This window comes from Tasmannia lanceolata, unplaced genomic scaffold, assembly GCF_043159265.1.
Source record: "Tasmannia lanceolata isolate RefF3 unplaced genomic scaffold, GAP_Taslan_0.1 ptg000013l, whole genome shotgun sequence".
NCBI lineage: Eukaryota > Viridiplantae > Streptophyta > Magnoliopsida > Canellales > Winteraceae > Tasmannia > Tasmannia lanceolata.
In genome coordinates, this window is record NW_027518690.1 from 13,186,680 (window position 1) to 13,210,234 (window position 23,555).

The 23,555-nt window shown below is 38.6% G+C and overlaps 1 protein-coding gene across 1 annotated transcript; it reads left to right on the forward strand.

Moving 5' to 3' along the window:
- The first annotated feature begins 14,369 nt into the window (after positions 1-14,369).
- LOC143889834 (SWI/SNF complex component SNF12 homolog) lies at positions 14,370-16,852 on the forward strand. Its single transcript, XM_077394198.1, has 2 exons — positions 14,370-16,283; positions 16,464-16,852. The coding sequence occupies exons 1-2, from the start codon at positions 14,776-14,778 to the stop codon at positions 16,534-16,536; spliced, it is 1,581 nt and encodes a 526-aa protein (XP_077250313.1). The 5' UTR covers positions 14,370-14,775; the 3' UTR covers positions 16,537-16,852.
- The last annotated feature ends 6,703 nt before the right edge of the window (positions 16,853-23,555 follow it).

Sequence of the window (23,555 nt, forward strand, 5' to 3'; positions counted from 1 at the left end):
ACATTGTCTCCAACGATTGTCATTGTTAGGCACCGACATTCAATAATCTAGGGATACTTAAATTCTTGCCGATTTTACTTGTAGGGTAGAGAGTTATGCCTAAGTCACCTTCACCATTGGTTTTTTCTTTGTCTTTCTCGTCATTAGCTATCGGAGTTCAAACCTCGAGATAGGTGTTTCGCTCACCTTCACAGTTGATTTTGTTAGTCATGTAAAGAGGGCAGAGATGGTATTGAAATATGCACTCAAAATCGATATTTCAATACCCCCCTTCCCCTTGCACAATTGGCAAAATTGACGATCTCCGACAACCACGAAGGGGGCATCAAGTATTCTCTTTCAAAATGCCTATGGTTGAGGAGGAAGCGAAAAACGATTTGATGGTTTGACAGATTGGCAAAACCGAATATGGTCATTAGGTTCTACCCCTTCCACATATTTCCTTCGCACATTCCAACATGTAGAAGCCAAAGTATTTTTTTCATCCTGTTGAATTAAACGCAAACAGTAACAACAACAAGCTATGGCTGGAATAATGTTAATATAAATTCAAAAGACAACTCAAAGAGAAACTCTGGTTGCGGAAGAGATTGAGACGGGAAACCCCCATCTCAAAAGAAACATAGAGGGTGATCTACATCAATTTTAACAAAAGGTTATGAGAGGAAATTCTGTAAGACGTATGTGGATATGAAAGAGGAAGACAATACGAGGGAACCGGCATTAGACCTGCCAAAAAGTGACCCGGTCCTGCGAGTCCACCCAGCCTGCCCGTAATTTATGGGTTCAGCTCACTAAATCATGACCCATTGAAAATTTGGCCAGGCCCGAACCAACCCATAAAAACTGGCCCGGGTCGGGTGGATCTGCGAGTGCCCGTAAAAACCCAAATGTTTGAGATTTTACATTGTGTAAGCCCTTATAGTACCATAATTTTTAGAGAGTACTGTACTGACCACACCATTGGATGATCTAAACCATCCATGTGATGGAACACACCGTAAATAGGTCACCCACCAAAAGTCATTTCCATAGGATGATCCTAGCCTTCCAATCAATAGAGGTTTCCATAAATAATAATATGCATTTCCTCCATAGATCAGAGGGCTGGGATCATCATACGGAAATGATTTTTTGGACACAACCTATGTACATTATGGTGCATCACATGGATGGCTTGGATCATCCTATTATTGTGAGGGAATAAAAACAGCAAAAACAAAAAAAACGGGTAACCCGCAGGTCCACCTGCCCGGTACGGGTGGGGTCGGGGTGCACCAAATTTCGACCTGTCAAATTCCGGGTCATTTTTTGCCCGACCCGTGGGGTGAAACCCGGCCCTGCCCACCGTTTGCCAGTTCTGGCATATAGACAATAACGTACAACATTTCTGTAAGAACCGGTAAAAAAATATATATATATAAATATAAAAATGGCCTCATAGGTGGGTAATCATCGGCCATTACTCATTTTCCCCAAGTTAATCGGGCATGAGGACATCTGGCATAATGGGGCGTACACGATTCGAACCCAAGTCTAAGCTAAGATTGAACGGCTTCCTACCACTAAGCCACCGCCCCAGATGTCAACAAAAACGGAATAGATATATATATATGTTAAAAATTTCCAATAGTCACTATTCACAATAGTCACTATGCGAGATTACTATGCAGAAATACTATGCAAGTTCACTATTGAGATACACTATTTAAAAGTATTATTCACAGTAGGACCCACCGAGTACTATTTACAAACGAGTCCCACCATCAGTAGGTCCCACATCAGCGGGCCCCACACCCGCAGGTCCCACATCAGCGGGCCCCACATCAGCGGGCCCCACACAAGTAGGTCCCACACAAGTAGGTCCCACACAAGCGGGCCCCACGACCAGCGGGTCCTACCACCAGCGGGACCCATCCCTAGTGGAAACGAAAATATCATCGCACCGACGAAAATAATAATAAAAAAATGCAAAAATACTATTGACCGACAAAATTAATAATAAAAAAATATTATTAACTATGCAAAATACTGTTAACCGACGAAAATAATAATTTAAAATAGTAAATAGTTTTTACTATGCAAAAGTACTATGCAAAAATACTATTGACCGACAGAAATAATAATTTAAAATAGTAAATAGTCTTTACTATGCAAAAAGTACTATGCAAAAAAATGTCTATAAATAGAGGAGGAGGAGGAGAAGAAAAGGAGAAGAGAAGAGAAGAGAAGAGAAGAGAGAGAGAGAGGAAGAGAAGAGAAGAAAGAGAAAGAGGAAGAGAGAGAGAAGAAGGAAAAAGAAAATCCACTACCAAGTAAGTCTTTTATAATAGTCTCTCTTTCATGGTTGGTTCTACCACCTAAATTATTTAATGATCTCTTTCAATGGTTGGTTCTACCACCTAAATTATTTAATGATCTCTTTCATGGTTGGTTCTACCACCTACCTATATTTTATTTGAAGTAATGGTTGGTTTTACCACCTATATGGATAAAGTAATGGTTGGTTCTACCACCTATTTACTTAACGGTGAAATACTAGCATAGTAACCGTAAAGTAAACTTTATCAACTTATGGTGAAATGAATAGTGACATGATGGGGCCCACATAAATAGTGACATGATGGGGCCCACATAAATAGTGACATGCGGGGCCCACATAAATAGTGACATGATGGGGCCCACATGAATAGTAGCATGTGGGGCCCACATGAATAGTGAACACAGGGAACCTTATTTTAGGACATAAATGGACACAGAAAGGACAAGTGTTGTCTGTGTGATATTAAAAGGACCTAGACTAAAATAAGTTGACCTATTTCACTTATTTGCCTACAGGAGCCATCTCGTCCTACTGCGACTATAAGAAAAGGCAGGTGACAGCTAGACCTTGTCTTGTAATGGTGTTCAATATAATTGTCTATGCAATGTAGCTCTGCTTATAAATTGCCTGATAAATACCTGCTTAGTGAATTTATACTCGCTTGCCTGGAATCAAATGAATTGAAATGAATGCTGGAATCAAATGAATTGAAATGAATGCAGGAAGAAAGGCAAAGGTAAGTAATTGCATACATGTTGCATACATGGGGGAAAGTGAAGGGGAACTTAAGGGTGTGGTGGAATCATCCTGGGACCTAAGGTCCAAAGGCCAACGCGAGAAGCGTGTACTGCCTTTCGTTGGCAAACCAACCAAAAAGGGAAAGTATCCCCGAGGGATAGTATCCCCGGCTCGGCAAAATGCGAGACCGTAATCCAAGTCCATAACGTCACTACCTTCAGACAGGGGTAGTGGTTAGCCGTGCGGCAAGGACACCGGCAGAAAAAAATAAAATAAAATGAAAAAGTCAGAAAAGAACTGACAGAAAAATAATTGGGGGAAAAGCCGGATGTACCTGGGGAATGTGCTGTCTCATAATTATTGCATGCATAGCATACATTGAAATTATTGTCATTCCTTTTATTTATATTGCCATGGGCATTGTAATCTTTATTATATTGTTTCTAGACATTATTGAGGATGTGGATTATATTGTATGCACTGTTATTATTGTCTCTTTTACTTTGCTCGGTCTTTGGATGACCCTGCTTTGACGTTGATTCCTCCACCACAGGGGTTGAGGCATTAGATGGCGGAGCATTTGCAAATGAAGGAACCATGGGATAAGGGACTGTGTGATCAGAGAGTTCGTTCCTGGAGTCCTTGCATTTTGACGTCTTACGTCATGTATCATTTTTAAGTTGTAATAAGATTCTATCGGGATCGTCGTTGATGCTTGTATAAAAAAAAAATAAAAATATTTCCATGATTTTTACTTTCTTTTGCTCGTAGCGACACGACGGAAATCGGGTCGTTACAGTTGTGGTATCAGAGCCCGGGTTTACGGAAACCCTGGTGCTTGTGGGTTGTGTCGTTAAGTAGGGTTAGATAGCTAATAGGTGACATATGATGTGTCACATTTCAAGGGTAAACTGGAAAAAAAAAAAAAATTGATAGTGGTCCACCATCAAAGAACTTGTGCCCCCACTGTGGAAGGATTCACGTTGGGCAATGCTGGAGAAGAAGGGATTGCCCTAAGGCACCAGCCTTCATCCAAAACCGCCCACCTCCGCCACAATATCAACCGGTGCAAACAATCAGCAGAACCAGGGAAGAAGAAATCAGTACCGCCCTCTGACCCAAGATAAGAACGCACAGCCAGGAACTGAAAAGCGTTTCTTCGCCCTAATCAACGAGGTACAGGATGGGGCCTAATCAACGATGACAACGAGGTACAGGATGGGGCAACAGAAGGTCAGAAAACTTATTTATAAATTATGGATTATGGGAAACAAGGGAATTCATAGGAGTAAAATGTCTGCCTAGAATAGAAGATTAGTAGTATTTAAGAGGCAGTGCAGATTATAATGGATTTCACAAGACGTTGATTTCTAATCAAAATTAAGATTTACAAAGTAAAGGAGATGATCTTAAATTATCATGTGTCGAGATTCTGATTATCAAGATATCTAGGTTATGGGCGTAGGAATTTCGGGGACGAAATTTTTTTTAAGGGGGGTAGAATGTAAGAACCGGTAAAAAAATATATATATATAAATATAAAAATGGCCTCATAGGTGGGTAATCATCGGCCATTACTCATTTTCCCCAAGTTAATCGGGCATGAGGACATCTGGCATAATGGGGCGTACACGATTCGAACCCAAGTCTAAGCTAAGATTGAACGGCTTCCTACCACTAAGCCACCGCCCCAGATGTCAACAAAAACGGAATAGATATATATATATGTTAAAAATTTCCAATAGTCACTATTCACAATAGTCACTATGCGAGATTACTATGCAGAAATACTATGCAAGTTCACTATTGAGATACACTATTTAAAAGTATTATTCACAGTAGGACCCACCGAGTACTATTTACAAACGAGTCCCACCATCAGTAGGTCCCACATCAGCGGGCCCCACACCCGCAGGTCCCACATCAGCGGGCCCCACATCAGCGGGCCCCACACAAGTAGGTCCCACACAAGTAGGTCCCACACAAGCGGGCCCCACGACCAGCGGGTCCTACCACCAGCGGGACCCATCCCTAGTGGAAACGAAAATATCATCGCACCGACGAAAATAATAATAAAAAAATGCAAAAATACTATTGACCGACAAAATTAATAATAAAAAAATATTATTAACTATGCAAAATACTGTTAACCGACGAAAATAATAATTTAAAATAGTAAATAGTTTTTACTATGCAAAAGTACTATGCAAAAATACTATTGACCGACAGAAATAATAATTTAAAATAGTAAATAGTCTTTACTATGCAAAAAGTACTATGCAAAAAAATGTCTATAAATAGAGGAGGAGGAGGAGAAGAAAAGGAGAAGAGAAGAGAAGAGAAGAGAAGAGAGAGAGAGAGAGGAAGAGAAGAGAAGAAAGAGAAAGAGGAAGAGAGAGAGAGAAGAAGGAAAAAGAAAATCCACTACCAAGTAAGTCTTTTATAATAGTCTCTCTTTCATGGTTGGTTCTACCACCTAAATTATTTAATGATCTCTTTCAATGGTTGGTTCTACCACCTAAATTATTTAATGATCTCTTTCATGGTTGGTTCTACCACCTACCTATATTTTATTTGAAGTAATGGTTGGTTTTACCACCTATATGGATAAAGTAATGGTTGGTTCTACCACCTATTTACTTAACGGTGAAATACTAGCATAGTAACCGTAAAGTAAACTTTATCAACTTATGGTGAAATGAATAGTGACATGATGGGGCCCACATAAATAGTGACATGATGGGGCCCACATAAATAGTGACATGCGGGGCCCACATAAATAGTGACATGATGGGGCCCACATGAATAGTAGCATGTGGGGCCCACATGAATAGTGAACACAGGGAACCTTATTTTAGGACATAAATGGACACAGAAAGGACAAGTGTTGTCTGTGTGATATTAAAAGGACCTAGACTAAAATAAGTTGACCTATTTCACTTATTTGCCTACAGGAGCCATCTCGTCCTACTGCGACTATAAGAAAAGGCAGGTGACAGCTAGACCTTGTCTTGTAATGGTGTTCAATATAATTGTCTATGCAATGTAGCTCTGCTTATAAATTGCCTGATAAATACCTGCTTAGTGAATTTATACTCGCTTGCCTGGAATCAAATGAATTGAAATGAATGCTGGAATCAAATGAATTGAAATGAATGCAGGAAGAAAGGCAAAGGTAAGTAATTGCATACATGTTGCATACATGGGGGAAAGTGAAGGGGAACTTAAGGGTGTGGTGGAATCATCCTGGGACCTAAGGTCCAAAGGCCAACGCGAGAAGCGTGTACTGCCTTTCGTTGGCAAACCAACCAAAAAGGGAAAGTATCCCCGAGGGATAGTATCCCCGGCTCGGCAAAATGCGAGACCGTAATCCAAGTCCATAACGTCACTACCTTCAGACAGGGGTAGTGGTTAGCCGTGCGGCAAGGACACCGGCAGAAAAAAATAAAATAAAATGAAAAAGTCAGAAAAGAACTGACAGAAAAATAATTGGGGGAAAAGCCGGATGTACCTGGGGAATGTGCTGTCTCATAATTATTGCATGCATAGCATACATTGAAATTATTGTCATTCCTTTTATTTATATTGCCATGGGCATTGTAATCTTTATTATATTGTTTCTAGACATTATTGAGGATGTGGATTATATTGTATGCACTGTTATTATTGTCTCTTTTACTTTGCTCGGTCTTTGGATGACCCTGCTTTGACGTTGATTCCTCCACCACAGGGGTTGAGGCATTAGATGGCGGAGCATTTGCAAATGAAGGAACCATGGGATAAGGGACTGTGTGATCAGAGAGTTCGTTCCTGGAGTCCTTGCATTTTGACGTCTTACGTCATGTATCATTTTTAAGTTGTAATAAGATTCTATCGGGATCGTCGTTGATGCTTGTATAAAAAAAAAATAAAAATATTTCCATGATTTTTACTTTCTTTTGCTCGTAGCGACACGACGGAAATCGGGTCGTTACAATTTCAAATAGATTAATCACCATAGTCTCCATCAACTGTATAGCTCCTGTATGATGATTGTTGGGTTTTTTTAATAGAAAAGATATGTATTAATGAGATAGAAAAAAGGGAGACAGCCCGTGCCCAAGATGGTCAGAGCAAGGCAGCACTACATAACAAGGACACGAAGAATGCGCTATTGCATGGTGATTATATCTACCATAAAAAGGGAAGTGATATTTTCGCCCATTTCGATTACTAGGGACACCCAGTGCCAGTGTATCAATGACTAAAGGGGGCTAATGTACTTTACGTCAAAAGAATCAAGTGGGTTTGATTGCCACGTACACTGGCGCTGGGTGTCCCTGGTGATCAAAAGGGGTGTAAATATCACCTCCCCTTAAAAAAGGTGTATGGTGATTATTGGGTTAGGTGCCTTGTTTTCTACATACGTAGGAAGAGAGGACTTTTCCCTTTTATAGGCTTCCTAGCATGACTAGAGTCGAAGAGGAACTTAGCTAAGGTAAAAGTGACTTGAATTTTATAGGAAGTTTTTAAACTGTGATTTAGAATTCAGACCCATCAAATTGGTGCCCCTTTCCATTGAAAAACTATAATATCACAATTTAAGGGCATGTTTGGATATAGGGAAGATAAAATTGTGGGAAATACTTTTATAATTCTTTCGATGATTTTTTCTGATTTTTTGTTCTTATCTTTAAATTTTCTAGAATTTTAAAATATATTGTTTGGGAGTAAAGTTGTGTTTTACAGAAACCCATGTTTTGTTTTCTAGGAACCCATGAATTTCTTTAACCAAACCTTTAAACCCATGGTTTCCTCGGTTGCCGATGACGCTAAGCAGTAACAGTAACAGGAGCCAACATTTTTTTCTTCTTCATCAGACGGGAATCACCATCTCCTCTCTTCGCAATTATGATCATCCTAGAAAACACACATATGGAGATCTCAAAACACATCTTCCAACCCTTTTGAAGAGATTTGAAGGACGACGCCAAAATGCTTTTTATTTCATATAGTCCTTGTTCCTTCAATAGCAACTCCATCAACGTTGCAGAGTTTAATAGTAGCCACTTCTTACATGTGTTACATAGCCAAGTTATAGGTACGTCTCCCTTAATCCCATGTTTAATTCACTTCAACTAAATCCTTTTGGTAAAGCCGATTGCTATAAATGGTGGGCCAGAACATAAAAGCAAACCCGTACAAGCATGCTACAAAAGGTCCATAGAATAGAAGTTCAAAGCCATAGAAAATAGTAAAATTGGGTGTGAAGAGAAACCCACCTCTTAAAGAAGACGGGCCTTTTGTGCGGGTTCTTCTGAAGTGGAAGCAACTTCTATCTCTGCAGAAACTTTGGAAATAGACATCATGTGTGATGGTTTTTCTCTAGGATCCATGGTGCAAAATGAAGGTTTTTCATCCCAAGCGTCCCATCAAAAGATGGGTATTCTGGAGTCGAAGCAGGTTTTGTTTTTTAAATGATTGGAAGTAGCTTATATTTCTGTAGAAACTTTGGAAATGGAAGCCACATAAGGAGGGTTTTTCATCCAACAACAAAAGGAAGACACAAAAATACCTACGCAAAAAAGAAGAAAAGATGAAGACAAATAGAAATCGATGCATCATCACCTATGGCCCCACCAAAGATGTCTGCAAAGAAAATAGTGAGGTGAGGAAGAAGCTAAGAAAGGGAACAAAGAATCATGCCCGAAAAATAGGCATTATACATTATGAGAAAGAAAAATTGAAGGTCTACTTAGGTTTTCTTCTCTCCATATCTTTTGCGGAAAGTTTAATGCGAGAACTCTAAATTCTGAACTAATAATCCCATCCAAACATTGAAAAACTTCCCATTTTGCATGTTTGGACCTTGGGGAAAAAACCATCTTCCCATGGTGTCCATTTTCAAAGTTTATACAAAAACAAGCTACTTCCACTTGCACAAAAAGAACATCTGCCCCCATATTCTCTTCAAACAGCTTGGAAGATGTGTTTTGAGTTCTTCTTATGTTTTTTCTCTAGGATGATCATAATTGTAAAGAGGGAATACGGCAATGCCCGTTGATGTGTTGGACGTTTCCACATATTTGAGTTTCCAAATATGGAGTTTCTATTTAAGATTGGAATTCTAGAATATCATTGAATGTTCTAGAGTTGCCAAACTAAGGTTGTGGCTTTGCATTCAAGCAACCTTTCATCGTGTTTTAGCAATACTTCATGTTTAGCAATATTTGGAAAAGAAAGTGACTCAAATTACACTTTTTATATTCATGGAAAAGAGCCAAAATGAATTGGGCGAATTTAGGAAGTTTTATGGGGACTTTTACCTATATAAGGAGACCCTTGGTCCCTCTTTTCATTAGCACAAACAAGTGAGCTCTTCCCTTGAGAGAATTCACTAAAAGTAAGGCTTCCCATTAAGCTTAGTGGTGAGGAAGAAAAGAGAAGAGCTAAGGGGTGTTAATGAGCCTATTCGGTGCTCGGAAAAGCTACAAGGATCGTCGGAGTACACACATCTAAGGAGAAGCCATGGCACAAGGTAATTCTAACCCATCTCATTAGTATTGAATTTTTCTTTGTTTTCAATGCCAAAGATCCAATGGGATCATTCAAGTAATGTTTTAAATAACAAGATGAAGAAGACAAAGATGTCAGCTCCTATTGCTGCTTGGCGTCGCCAGCAAGTGAGGAAACCAGGAGTTCAAGTTTGGTTAAAGAAATTATTGGTTTCTCGAAAATGGAACATAACTCCCAAACAATGTATTTTAAAATTTTAAAAACCCAAGGATGTAAACCAAACATTAGAAAAAAAAAAGCCAAGAAAAAAGTTCATAAAAGTATTTTCCATAATTTTCTTTTTCCACATATCAAAGCATGTTTAGGAAAAAATATTTTCGGTGGAAATTTTTGTACCTAAAATTTATTTTTGTTTCCAGAGATAAGATTGAAATGATAAATTTAAGTGATAACAATATAAATCACATGTCCCTCTAAATAAAATCTTCACTGCGGTGGTTTAAGTTACAGTTTTCCATGTGTAATCAAACACCGGAAAAGAAGGATATTTTGGAAAATCTTTATTTTCCAAAAACTTTGTTTTGCAGGATTTTTTGGGAAAGCTCTGAAAGGAAAATGTTTCTAAATCTGATACTTTTTGGGAAATGATTTATGCGCTCCAGTGTTTTGATAAACATGCGCTCCACTTGTTTGTCGTGTAGTATTTTAAGGGATGTCAGAGGATATTACGGTTCTCAAAAAGCTCTTATAACCCTTTTAAATACTACACGACAAACAAGTGGAGCACATGTTTATCAAAACATTGTAGTACTGAAATCATTTCCCTACTTTTTTTAGGGAAGTGATAAATGTGCCCCAATTCATTACTTGGGACACCTAGCTGCAGTGTATCTATGCCCGCAGAGGGGCTGATGTACTTCACATGGGAAGGATTCGACTAACCTGATTGCCATGTACACTGCAATTGGGTGTCCGAAGTGATGAAAAGGGGCGCATTTATCACTTCCCATTTTTTACACACTGAAAAACTTATCTTAAATCAAACCCATTCAATTTTTACTTATCCGGATTGCAAGAAGTACTGGGAAAAGTTACGAAAGGATTTTTTTTTCCAAAATTTCCTACTTTTTAACACACGAAAAATATAAATTTGACCTTCAAATTATGATAGTATCCCTTTAAATTAACCATAATCGATAACTTCCTTCTAAATCACGGAAAGAAAAAAATTTCCAAATAAAAATAAATAAATTCCGTCACAAATATTTTTCTTGCAATCCAAACAAGGCCTTAGAGAAACCTTCTATTTATCATATTATCCCTATAAATTAACCATAATCATGTAATTTCCTTCTAAACCATGGAATGAAAAAAAATTTCCAAAAAAATTTCTTTTCTTGCAATCCAAACCAAGCAAGGGTAAAACAGAAACAAATAAAGCATTTCTGTAACTTCCCATGAGCCTAAAAAGTAACCTATTTCTCGCCATTGGAAAAGAATTCTAAATCCGAAAACGTTCGCAACGAACTCCAATCGTTACATCAAAATCATAAGTTTTTTTTAAATTTGTTTCTCTCTCACTCTCTCAATGGAATCCGAAAATCCAACACTACATTGGTCCTTGAAAATGATGAGTTTTTTTTTCCAATCAAACCCTAGATTATAACCTCCGTTTCTATGTTTGTAAAATCCTCCATCTTTTCTCACTGAAACGGTTCCATCAAGGGTTTTAGCTCTCTTTAGGTTTTCACACGGACTGATGGTTCGCATTAAAGCAGAAAGTGCTTTAAATGAGATTAGGGTTTTGGGTTGGGAATGCTATCTAGTTTTTATATGTTAGGGTTTTGGATCTAGGGTTTGCTTCAAAACAGAAAGTGCATTAAATAAGATTAGGGTTTTGGGTTGGGAATACTCTGTAGTTTGTTGATGTTTGGATCCTGTAACGACCCAATTCCCGTGACCGGATCGCTACAAGCAAACACCTGTCAAAATACTCATAAATTTTTTTTGTTTAAACAACCATCGCTCTTATTCTATTTCCGAAATGTTTCCTTACAATAACATAAACATTTCAATAATTTATTCAACCAAATAGAGTCCAACTAGGCCATCTAAATTAAAACCGAGACATCGACGAAAAGTATCGTCTTCTCAGCTTATTCGCTCTCACCATCATATCTTCTAGACATCCTCGTGCACAAACGCACTCTCGTTAGGGTTCTCTAGTCCTGGGGAGAAAAATATGGTCAGCAGGATGATAGAAACTAAACCAGAATGAGAGTTCAATTTAAAACAACAGATCAAGATCCATATATAATAAATAAGACAGTTATAATTTTTCAGAATAATGTTTTACAACTGAATCTTCTACAACTGAATAGAAAAATCATTTTAAAATGAACAATGTACTAATAACTGAAAGAGAAAAATTCAATAACAATAGGAACAATTATAAATCTACCACATTCTTATCATAACAATTTCATTTAAACCCAGGGCACTCCAGCTCCCACTAGCTTGTTGCTCTTGCCGGCACGGCCGACTCCCCGTGGACTTATTACGGTAGATCATACCGCCTAAGGACTCTTGGTCTCCGCAGGATTCCGACATCAACTAGGAGTTGCACGGTTTCTCCTAAGTTGTATACCTTTAATTACGGGGATAACTCAAGGTTTCCCATCACCCTTTCCCATTTCCTCTTTGGATATTTCTTATATTTCCATACTGCTTCCCAGTTATTCCATCTGATTGATAAATACAATTAAACTGATAATTCTTTATTAGAAATCAGATTCCATTTTCACATGTAATATAAGAGACAAAATTTCATTTATCGTAGAATAACTTAGAAAACCATAAAAATTTAAATACTTCACCATTCTTGTTGCATGAATTGAAAGCCATACGAGCAAAGTTAGCTATCACCTGCCTTAATCTTACAAACGCAATAGGATGAGATGGCTCTTGTTAGAGAGTAGAGTGCAACGATCCTGAAGTCACATAGTTGAGTGTAGAGAATGACAGTTTAGACTAGGTTCAAGTTGCTAAAAATTTGTACACTAATTAATCTTGATCCTGTCCCGTAGTGGGACTCACGCATACTCTTAATTACACCATATTGCTGCCTTGTTCGAGCATACTGTCACACTAAAAAACACTAATAGCTGCCCTGTTTAAGGGCATAAAACTCGTACATCAAAACATCATATTGCTCACCCATACTGTTGTCCCGTTTTAGGCATAGAAATACAGTCATGAAAGACTCTATCGCTGCCCTGTTTTTGGGCCGGAAAATATACACATCAAATACCTTATTGCTGTCCTGTTTTGGGGTTACAAAACACACACTACAAATCATTATGTTGCTGTCCTACTTTGGGACGGAAAACACATACGCAAAAAATTAAGTTGTTGTCCCATTTTGGGATGGAAAATACATACGCGAAAACATTAAGTTGCTGTCCCATTTTGGGACGGAAAAATACATACGCGAAAACATTAAGTTGCTGTCCCATTTTGGGACGGAAAATACATACGCGAAAACATTAAGTTGATGTCCCGTTTTGGGACGGAAAAAACATACGCGAAAACATTAAGTTGCTATCCCATCTTGGGACGGAAAATCCATACGCGAAAATATTAAGTTGTTGTCCTGTTTTGGGACGGAAAATACATATGCGAAAACATTAAGTTGCTGTCCTGTTTTGCAACAGAAAATACATACACGAAAACATTAAGTTGTTGTCCCTTTTTGGGACGGAAAATACATACGCGAAGACATTAAGTTGCTGTCCTGTTTTGGGACCGAGAACAACATACAAAACAACGCTTAATTTGGTCCATTTTGGGACCAAGAATAACACACAAAAGCAGTGTTAAATCTGGTCCGTTTCGGGACCAAGGAAAACTACCCATTACATCGTTAAATCTAGTCCATTTTGGGAACAAGAGAAAACACAATAAGACAAGGAAGGTAATAAGGGTACTTACTTATTTAGTCACGAAAAGTACAAGGAAGTGAATTCTTCTGTTAAGGATCTACAAGACTTCTCTTTCTTCTCGAGTGGGGTGTGGGTTTTTTTTTTTTTTTTTTTTGCATGATATGGGGGATTCACCTATATTCCTTCCTTTTTGTAACTACAAGATCTTTTCCATAAAGTAATTTGCTACTAATTAGGGAATTTGAATTTGAAGTGAATCAATCTATCCCACCAAAAGAGTTTATCAATAAAGGTAAGTTGCCTAATCTTATAACTACAAGATCTTTTCCATAAAGTAATTTGCTACTAATTAGGGGATTTGAATTTTAAGTGAATCAATTTATCCCATCAAAAGAGTTTAGCAATAAAGGTAAGTTGCCAAATCTTATAACTACAAGATCTTTTCCACAAAGTAATTTGCTACTAATTAGGGAATTTGAATTTTAAGTGAATGAATCTATCCCACCAAAAGAGGTGTGCAAGATCTCTCTCAAAAGTGGAGATCAAATCTCCAACCTATCTTATTTATCTCATCATTTCTTTATATTTTACTAGATTTTCATTTAATGAAGGTAGGTTTCCCCTAATATGACCTTTTTTCTTATTTAATATGTTTCAAATGATTTCTTATTCCGCGGAAAACTTAATCCCCAAGCTACCGAGACAAGTATGTAATAGATTAATAAGAGCCATTGATGTTTAGACCGATTGATCTAAGTAGATCAAGGATGAATAAGACAATTTCGGGATCAAGGGTTGGTCTAAAGTGGATCTCGATCTCGATCCTCGATATACGATCTAAAGGTCTAAAATTCAAAATTTAAGGGAACGAGAGAAAGGGTCAAAAAGTGGTCGTTACATATCGAGGGTTTGCTTCAAAGCGGAAAGTGCTCGAAATGAGATTAGGGTTTTGGGTTTTGAATGCTCTGTAGTTTGTAGATGTTAGGGTTTTGGATCGAGGGTTTGCTCCAAAACAGAAAGGGCTTTAACTGAGATTAGGGTTTTGGGTTGGGAATGCTCTGTAGTTTGTAGATGTTAGGGTTTTGGATCGAGGTTTTGCTTCAAAACAGCAAGGGTTTTAACTGAGATTAGGGTTTTGGGTTGTGAATGCTATCTAGTTTTTATATGTTAGGGTTTTGGATCGAGGTTTTGCTTCAAAACAGAAAGGGCTGTAACTGAGATTAGGGTTTTGGGCTGGGAATGCTCTGTAGTTTGTAGATGTCGGTCTGTTAGATATCAATGGCGGCCAATAACAATATTCAGGGCAGAACTGTTGGGGGTAATTCTCCTCTGGGTAATGCCAGTATGGTTTCACCCTCTATGAGCCAGTTATCTCATCTTCAATCTCAATCACAAGGTCAGCCTCAAAGCACTTCTCACTTTCAATCTCAGTTTCAGGCTCCTTTCCAATCCCAATCAGCACATGCTCAATTTCAAGCTCAGTTACAGGCTCAAACCCAAACCCTAAACCTAACCCCTGGGCATGGGCACATTGTTGCCTCATCACCATCCCTCTCCACACCTAGCACTGCAAGTGCGAAACGCATTCCACAGAAACCCCCACCACGGCCCTCCGGCCTTGTCAATACCAGCACAGCTTCTCTCTTCAAAACCACTGAATTAACCCCGGCCGCACGGAGGAAGAAGCGAAAGCTTCCCGAGAAGCAGCTTCCTGATAGGGTGGCCGCACTTCTGCCAGAATCTGCCTTATATACACAGTTGCTAGAGTTTGAGGCTAGGGTTGACGCAGCTCTTTCAAGAAAGAAAATCGACATACAAGAGTCTTTGAAGAACCCACCTTGTATTCAGAAAACCCTTCGAATCTACGTTTTCAATACTTTCTCTAACCAGACTCGCACAATTCCCGAAAAGCAGAACTCAGAACCCCCATCTTGGTGTCTGAAAATAATTGGCCGGTTAATGGAAGATGTTGCTGATCATGATCCTTCAGGAGGGATTCCGAAACCAAGTCCTTTATACCCGAAATTCTCTTCTTTCTTCAAGAGGATTATCGTCACACTTGACCCGATTTTGTATCCTGAAAACCCTACAATTATATGGGAGAATGCTCGCTCATCAGCACCACATGAGGGGTTCGAGATTAAAAGAAAAGGTGATAAGGAATTCACTGTGACTATACGTCTTGAAATGAATTATGTTCCTGAGAAATTCAAATTGTCACCTGCTTTGATTGAAGTTCTTGGCATCGAGTTTGATACACGCCCTAGAATCATAGCTGCGATTTGGCACTATGTGAAGGCAAGGAAATTGCAAAACCCCGCGGATCCTTCATATTTTGTTTGCGACCAACCTCTACGTAAAGTGTTTGGAGAAGAGAAGATGAAGTTTTCCATGGTTTCGCACAAAATCTCTCAGCATTTGTTTCCTCCTGTACCAATACATTTGGAGCATAAGATCACGCTGTCGGGGAGCAGTCCAGTTGGCAATTCCTGCTATGATGTACTAGTTGATGTACCTTTCCCATTACAGAAAGAAATGTCAGTCTTCCTTTCTAATACAGAGAAACACAAAGAGATTGATGCCTGTGATGAAGCAATTAGTATTGCTATAAAAAAGATTCATGAACATCGTAGGAGGAGAGCCTTCTTTCTTGGGTTTAGTCAGTCTCCAGTTGAGTTTATTAATGCCTTGATTGGTTCACAAAGTAGGGACCTGAAACTTGTTGCTGGTGAGGCAAGTCGTAATTCTGAAAAAGAACGCCGTTCAGACTTTTACAACCAACCATGGTAAGCCTCTCTATTTCTTCAACTTTAATGTATCCTAGTAATGATTTTATTTATTTATTTGTTTGTTTGTTTTTGTTTTTGTTCCTTTTGTTTTAACCTGGCTTGGTTGGGGAAATGCGATAGGTCCTTCATATGGATGCTGTTACTAACAAAGTTTCCTTTCTTGCTGGACTTTAATAGGGTTGAAGATGCTGTCATTCGTTATCTGAACCGCAAGCCAACTACAGGAAATGATGCTCCTGGGAGCACATGAATAGTGGGTTGTTGGATTTCGTAGATGTGGAAATTAGTACTTATTCTTACTTCCCAGCACTCATCCATATAACTTTTAGTTTGTGGTCTCAAGCAATGTTGCATCTGTTTTTACTTTTTAGAATATTCGATGGGGAGGAATTATGGGCAGTGTATGGAAAATCAATTTCTGACTAACTCAGTTAGGTTACATTTTTCTCAATTGAGATTTGTTTCAGAGTCATGGTCTGATTCAGTCAGCCGACATATATTTTCATAATATATTTTTTGCAAAATTTGAGGGCTGAAATGATATACAGATTTACCTGTGATGGCGATATTCATTGCTACATTGGAGTTCTGGGACGTGGTAAGCAATCTTACTCACAAATCTTGAAAAAATACAGTATGTGGCTGTTCCTAATTTTTATGCTTTTCTTCAATGAAACTGTTATGCACATCCACAGACATGAGGTGTACTCGGGCATTGTTGCCTGTACTTATCTTCATCTTGTGTGGAAGTCATTCACATGATCTTATATGATTATATACTTTACTTATGCATTTTTTTTCATGGAGTTATGTGTTTTATTTTCATGTAAAAACCCATGTAGGTACCATTTACGCTGAAATTAGATTAAGGTAAAATGTTGAATAATTGAACAAACTAGGGAAGAAGATATAACACATTAAATAGAATTTCATATGAATGTAATGGAGAACCACAATGGATAAGAACATGGGCTCCTGAAAATAGGCCTTCTGTAGAGGTAGAGAAATGTGTAATATGTGCATCAAAGCATCAGATAATGTACACATTACAAATTAAATGTCTGAAGTCTTAACAGTTCCACAAAAATTTGAAGGTAGTGACTGAGAGGGAAAGCAAGCCAAGTTATGGATACAGCACATTGGATGCATGGCAGAAATAACGCTCATGAAGATCTCATCAAATGACGCAATGCTTAAGACCTGATTTTCTCACTAACATTATGTATATTCTTAATGCAATACAAAAAAATCCAGTACTCTTCATCATGGACATTGATTAGGATGCAATTCTAGATCTGTTAAACATACACATTCGATGATCTTGCATTGTTACCTTTTGAAAATACCCAACAATAGATTCTTGTGGTTGATGATGACAACCTATGTCATCCGTATGAAGGTGATTGTAATCCTTTATTTAGTGACTTTGATGGGAAGCTATCCTCTTTATTGGCATGGATTATAATAAACTTCCCCACATGCACACTTGATTATCTTGTGTTGAGGCTATTTTAAAGACTGTTATTATCATTATCTCATTGTGATTGATGAGAGTGTTGGGCCTCACGATGGAGGTGTTAGGCCATTTATTATGGGTATAATTGGTGCAGTTTAGAGGGGAATTTTTTATCCAATGGATTGGGAATCATGCATTCGGACTTCATGGATTTGCATTGTTGACTTGACCTTTTTGGGAGCTGACCTATGTTGATGGACAGTCAATGTTTCCATATCCTTATTCACTTGATCACTTCATTATTTCCCTCAATAATCCATCAAACATCATGAAATCAAGGTCTATAGTAGGAGATCGCCACTACAAATGGAACCAGTATGGAATTTACCGGAGCACAAATATTCACAACGGATTGGGGCTCAGATAATCAGTGAGGCTGAAGGTAGGCGAACGGTGGCATTTGGTCGGGGTTTGTAGGGAGTTCGAGGATGACCCTATACTGGTGGTGGAAGAAGCTATAAGAGAGTGGGATTTCTGGCCTTTTTCAGATGGAAAGAACGTACAAAAGCTTGTAGGTAGATCGAAAGGATCAGGACCATAATTCCTCCCAAGGAAGGTGATGACATGGGAACCGTTGGATGAGAGTGAAAGTCTGTAGCCGTCACAAATTCCTCATCAGTTATCTTGATATCAACCCCTAGCTATTAGGATATATGAACTTTGATCGCCATAAGATTCCAATTGAGAACTAGTTGGCAGCATCACATGCATTAGCAAAAGTTCGGCAAATTTATCTGATATACCGGCCTACATTTTCCTCTCAAATAATAATAAAAAAGAAATTAATTTCTAGGATAATAAATCCCAAGACATTGGATTTATCAGTATCATCTGTAGGCCAATGCACTTGAAATCCTTGCTTTCCAACTGTGGCCTCTCGTAGTACCATATTGGTCATTCTCAAGGTTGATCTTTCTTCCCCTTCAATATATTCATGACCCGATATGTATACTTACAAAAAGCCTTCTTATCTAGCTTGATTTCATTTTTGTTAGACTTTGGTGTGGCCTTTCAGTAATTTTACATGAACAAATTTTGTAAACTCATTTATGTGGATATTCATTTTACTTATTTGCATTGATTGTTATTTATGACCTTTGTTGTCCTAATCAAATATAATATGTGCATAAACACATAAGAACTATGATGAATATTGAATGGCTATCCTACAATCCCAAGATCAGTGAAGGGATAGAGAGGAGAGGGGTTTATGTTGGGGGGAGGGGGGGGAGTGGGGGCAAAAAAGATGTCTGCTAAAGGAAATTGGGGATCCTGGCTGCAAAGAAGAGCATGAACCTCTTTCGGAAAGTGAACTTCTAGATAGGGTGTCTTTAAAGGTTGAGTTTAGTAGAATGATTTAAGAGGAACTTACATGGAGGCAATGATCCAGAGTCAAATGGTTGATGGAAGGGGATAGGAACATTGCTTATTTCTATGGTATTGCTAGTGCCAGGAGAAGAAAACAAAATTCATTTGTTGGTGATTAACGGGAGCGATAACAGAGGATAAGGATAACATCATCAAGGAGTTTATCTCCTTTTTATCAGAAGCTTTATCATGCGGACTATAGAGTGATGTGATCTAGGGAGGGAGAAATAGAAGATAGAGGGGGAAACGGGAGAAGAAGAGGAAGAGAAGAAAAATAGAAGAAGAGAAGAAGATAAAGGGAAGAAGAAGAGGGACAGGGGAGAAACTCGAGAAACTCTGTCTCAATTCATTAATTCATCATCAAAATCTAAAAACCCTAATACATGAGGCCTATATATAGGCAACTAAAATAACCTGGAAATAAAATAACATGGAAAATGAAATCCCCGAAAAACGAAAACAAGGAAATAAAAATCCTAGAAACTAAATGACATGGAAATAAAAATCCTAAAAGTTCTAATGGGCAAATATGCCACTTATTGGGCTACTATACGCATCATAGGTGACAAAGCTCCGTGTCCCCGTGGCTTCTGCTTGGCATTTTCCCACAGGTTCTGGGAGTTCATTAAAGGATATCTTTCTTTGATGAATTTACTGAAGGCTTACAGTTAGATGGGAGCATTGGGCCTTCTTTTATTTTGATTATCCCCCAAAAGGATGATGCTGATAGACTTGGTAAATGTTAACTACCATCCCATCAGTATCGTAGGGAGCATATATTAGTGTTTTGCCATTTTGGAAAATAGACTGTGAAAGGTCTTAGGGGGATTTGTTTCAAAAAAGCAGTGTGTTTTCATTGTCGTCAGACATATCTTAGATGGTGCTTTGTTGCTAGTGAATGCATTGTCTATTACAACAAAAGCATAATGAAAGGCGTGTTGTGTAAAATTGATATGGAAAAGGTTTAAGATAAGATGGAACAGAGCTGCCTTAGACTGTATTATGAGCATGATGGGCTTTGGTTTGCGATGGAGAGATGGATGAGTAGTTGCATCTTCTTTACTTGGTGCTCGGCGGCAGTTGCGTCTCCTTTACTTCGTGCTCGGTGTTATTCAATCGGTCGCCCAAGGTTTTCTCAAGACGTCTAGAGGTATTCATCTGGGCCCACTCTATGCTTTCCTATTCTACTTTAGCAGAAACATTAAGCAAGCTTTTGGATAATGAGAGGAGTCTTAAGTTGATTGAGGGCTTGAGGATACTGGAAATTTTCATCTACAACATGCAGATGATACTTTATTGCCTTTTCTTTTTGGGTCAATGTGTTAAGTTGTCTAAATCAGTCTCGATAGGGATTAATTTAGAAGAGACTGGCTTTGCTAGAACTTTGGGATGCAGTCTGGGTTTTTTTTACTCAACTTATGTTTGGGATTGCCGTTATACTTTGGTTGACCTTCAAAGAACTCGCGGGACCCATTGATTGGAAGAGTGGAGAGGAGGTTTTCTACGTGGAAGAAGAATTTGCTTTCTCTTGGAGGGCGTATTACACTAGTTAAGGTGATTTTTGCTAATCTTCCGTCGTATTACTTCTCCTTGTTTTGCTGCTCTGTATTTATAAATTATATATTGGATAAAATTCAGAAGAATTTTTTGTAGAATGACTTAGAGGATATAGTCCACTTAGTATGTTGGGAAGAGGTGCGTCACCCAAAAAATGAAGCGGGGATTGGTATACACAAACCTCAAATATGTCAACAATGCGTTGCTTGCTAAGTGGCTTTGGAGATTTGGAGAGGAAACCAACCTGATTTGGAGGGAGGTGATTGTGGAGTATGGGTCAGATTTTGGGGGATGGACGTCCTTGGATAACTTCATTTGGAAAGGCATTATCATCGAGGAGGTTATCTCCTTTTATCAGAAGCTTTATCATGCGGACTATAGAGTGATGTGATCCAGGGAGGGAGAAATAGAAGATAGAGGGGAAAACGGGAGAAGAAGAGGAAGAGAAGAAAAATAGAAGAAGAGAAAGGGAAGAAGCGGGATAGGGGAGAAACTCTGTCTCAATTTATGAATTCATCATCAAATCTAAAAACCCTAATACAATGAGGCCTATATATAGGCAATTAAAATAGGGAAATGATATGAAGCGGGATAGGGGAGAAACTCTGTCTCAATTTATGAATTCATCATCAAATCTAAAAACCCTAATACAATGAGGCCTATATATAGGCAATTAAAATAGGGAAATGATATTTCCACTACCGTATTTGATGATCGCACTCCTCACTTTATTAAAAAGTACGGTATGGCCCGCACCATAGGATGATCCAAACCGTCCATTAGATGGGCCACAACCTAAATAGGTTGTGCCCCAATAATTATTTCCATAGGTTGATCCTAACCCTCCCATCTATATAGGGACTGAATATTAGAGGGTTGATCCTAACCCTCCGATCTAATATTCAGTCCCTATATAGCTATGAGGGTTAGGATCAACCTATGGAAATGATTTTTGGGGGCACAACCTATTTAGGCTGTGGCCCATCTAATGGACGGTTTGGATCATCCTATGGTTCGGGCCATACCGTACTTTTTAATAAAGTGAGGAGTGCGACCATCAAAATACGGTAGTGGAAATATCATTTCCCTTAAAATAACATGGAAAATAAAATCCCCTAAAAACTAAAACATGGAAATAAAAATCCTAGAAACTAAATGACATGGAAATAAAAATCCTAAAAGTTCTAATGGGCAAATATGCTACTTATTGGGCCTACAATGCGCATCATAGAGTATAGACACCATGCGCTCCTTGAGATCGACTTCTTCAAATTGGAGGTGGCGGCTTGTTGCGATCTTGAGAGACAGTTTAATGAGGTGGAAGCTAGAGTGACTCTTTTTTCCCTCCTCAGAGGTGACAAAGCTCCGTGTCCCGATGGCCTCTGCTTGGCATTTTTCCACAGGTGCTGGGAGTTCATTAAAGGTGACAGTATGTCTTTCTTTGATGAATTTACTGAAAGCTTACAGTTAGATGGGGGCATTGGGCCTCCTTTTATTTTGATTATCCCCCAAAAGGATGATGCTGATAGACTTGGGTAAATGGTAACTAGCATCCCATCAGTCTCGTAGGAAGGAGATATTAGATTTTGCCATTTTGGAAAATAGACTGTGAAAGGTCTTTGGGGGATTTGTTTCAAAAAAGCAGTGTGTGTTCATTGTCGTTAGACATATCTTAGATGGTGCTTTGGTTGCTAGTGAATGCATTGTCTATTACAACAAAAGCATAATCAAAGGCGTGTTGTGTAAGATTGATATGGAAAAGGTTTAACATATGGTGGAACGGAGCTGCCTAGACCATATTATGAGCATGATGGGCTTTGGTTTGCGATGGAGAGATAGACGAGTAGTTGCGTCTTCTTTACTTGGTGCTCGGCGGCAGTTGCATATCCTTACTTTGTGCTTGGTGTTATTCAATCGGTTGCCTCAAGGTTTTCTCTAAGACATTTAGAGGTATTCGCTACTCTCTGCTTTCCTTTTCTACTTTAGCGGAAACATTAAGCAAGCTTTTGGATAATGACCGGAGTCTTAAGTTGATTAAGGGATTGACTGATTGAGGGTACTGAAAATTTTCATCTACAGTATGCAGATGATACTTTATTGCTCTTTTTTGGGTCAATGTGTTAAATTCTCTAAATCAGTCTCGATAGGGATTAATTTAGAAGAGACTGGCTTTGCTAGAACTTTGGGATGCAGTCTGGGTTTTTTTTACTCAACTCATGTTTGGGATTGCCGTTATGCTTTGGTTGACCTTCGAAAACTTGTGGGATCCATTGATTGGAAGAGTGAAGAGGAGGTTATCTACCTGGAAGAAGAATTTGCTTTCTCTTGGAGGGCGTATTACACTAGTTAAGGTGATTTTTGCTAATCTTCCGTCGTATTACTTCTCCTTGTTTTGCTGCTCTGTATCTATAAATTATAGATTGGATAAAATTCAGAAGAATTTTTTGTAGAATGGCTTAGAGGATATAGTCCACCTAGTACGTTGGGAAGACGTGGGTGACCCAAAAAATAAAGTGGGGATTGGCATACACAAACCTCAAATATGTCAACAATGCGCTGCTCGGTAAGTGGCTTTGGAGATTTGGAGAGGAAACCAACCTGATTTGGAGGGAAGTGATTGTGGAGTATGGGTCGGATTTTGGGGGATGTACGTCCTTGGATAACTTCATTTGGAAAAGCATTACGGTATGGAGGGACATTACTAAGATCTAGCCCCAGTTCTAGAGAGGTAACCGGTTCATAGTTGGGAATGGTAGTAGAATCATATTCTGGATAGATCGATCATTGTTTTGGATCTAATGCTCTTCGGGAGGAATTTTCTGATTAAG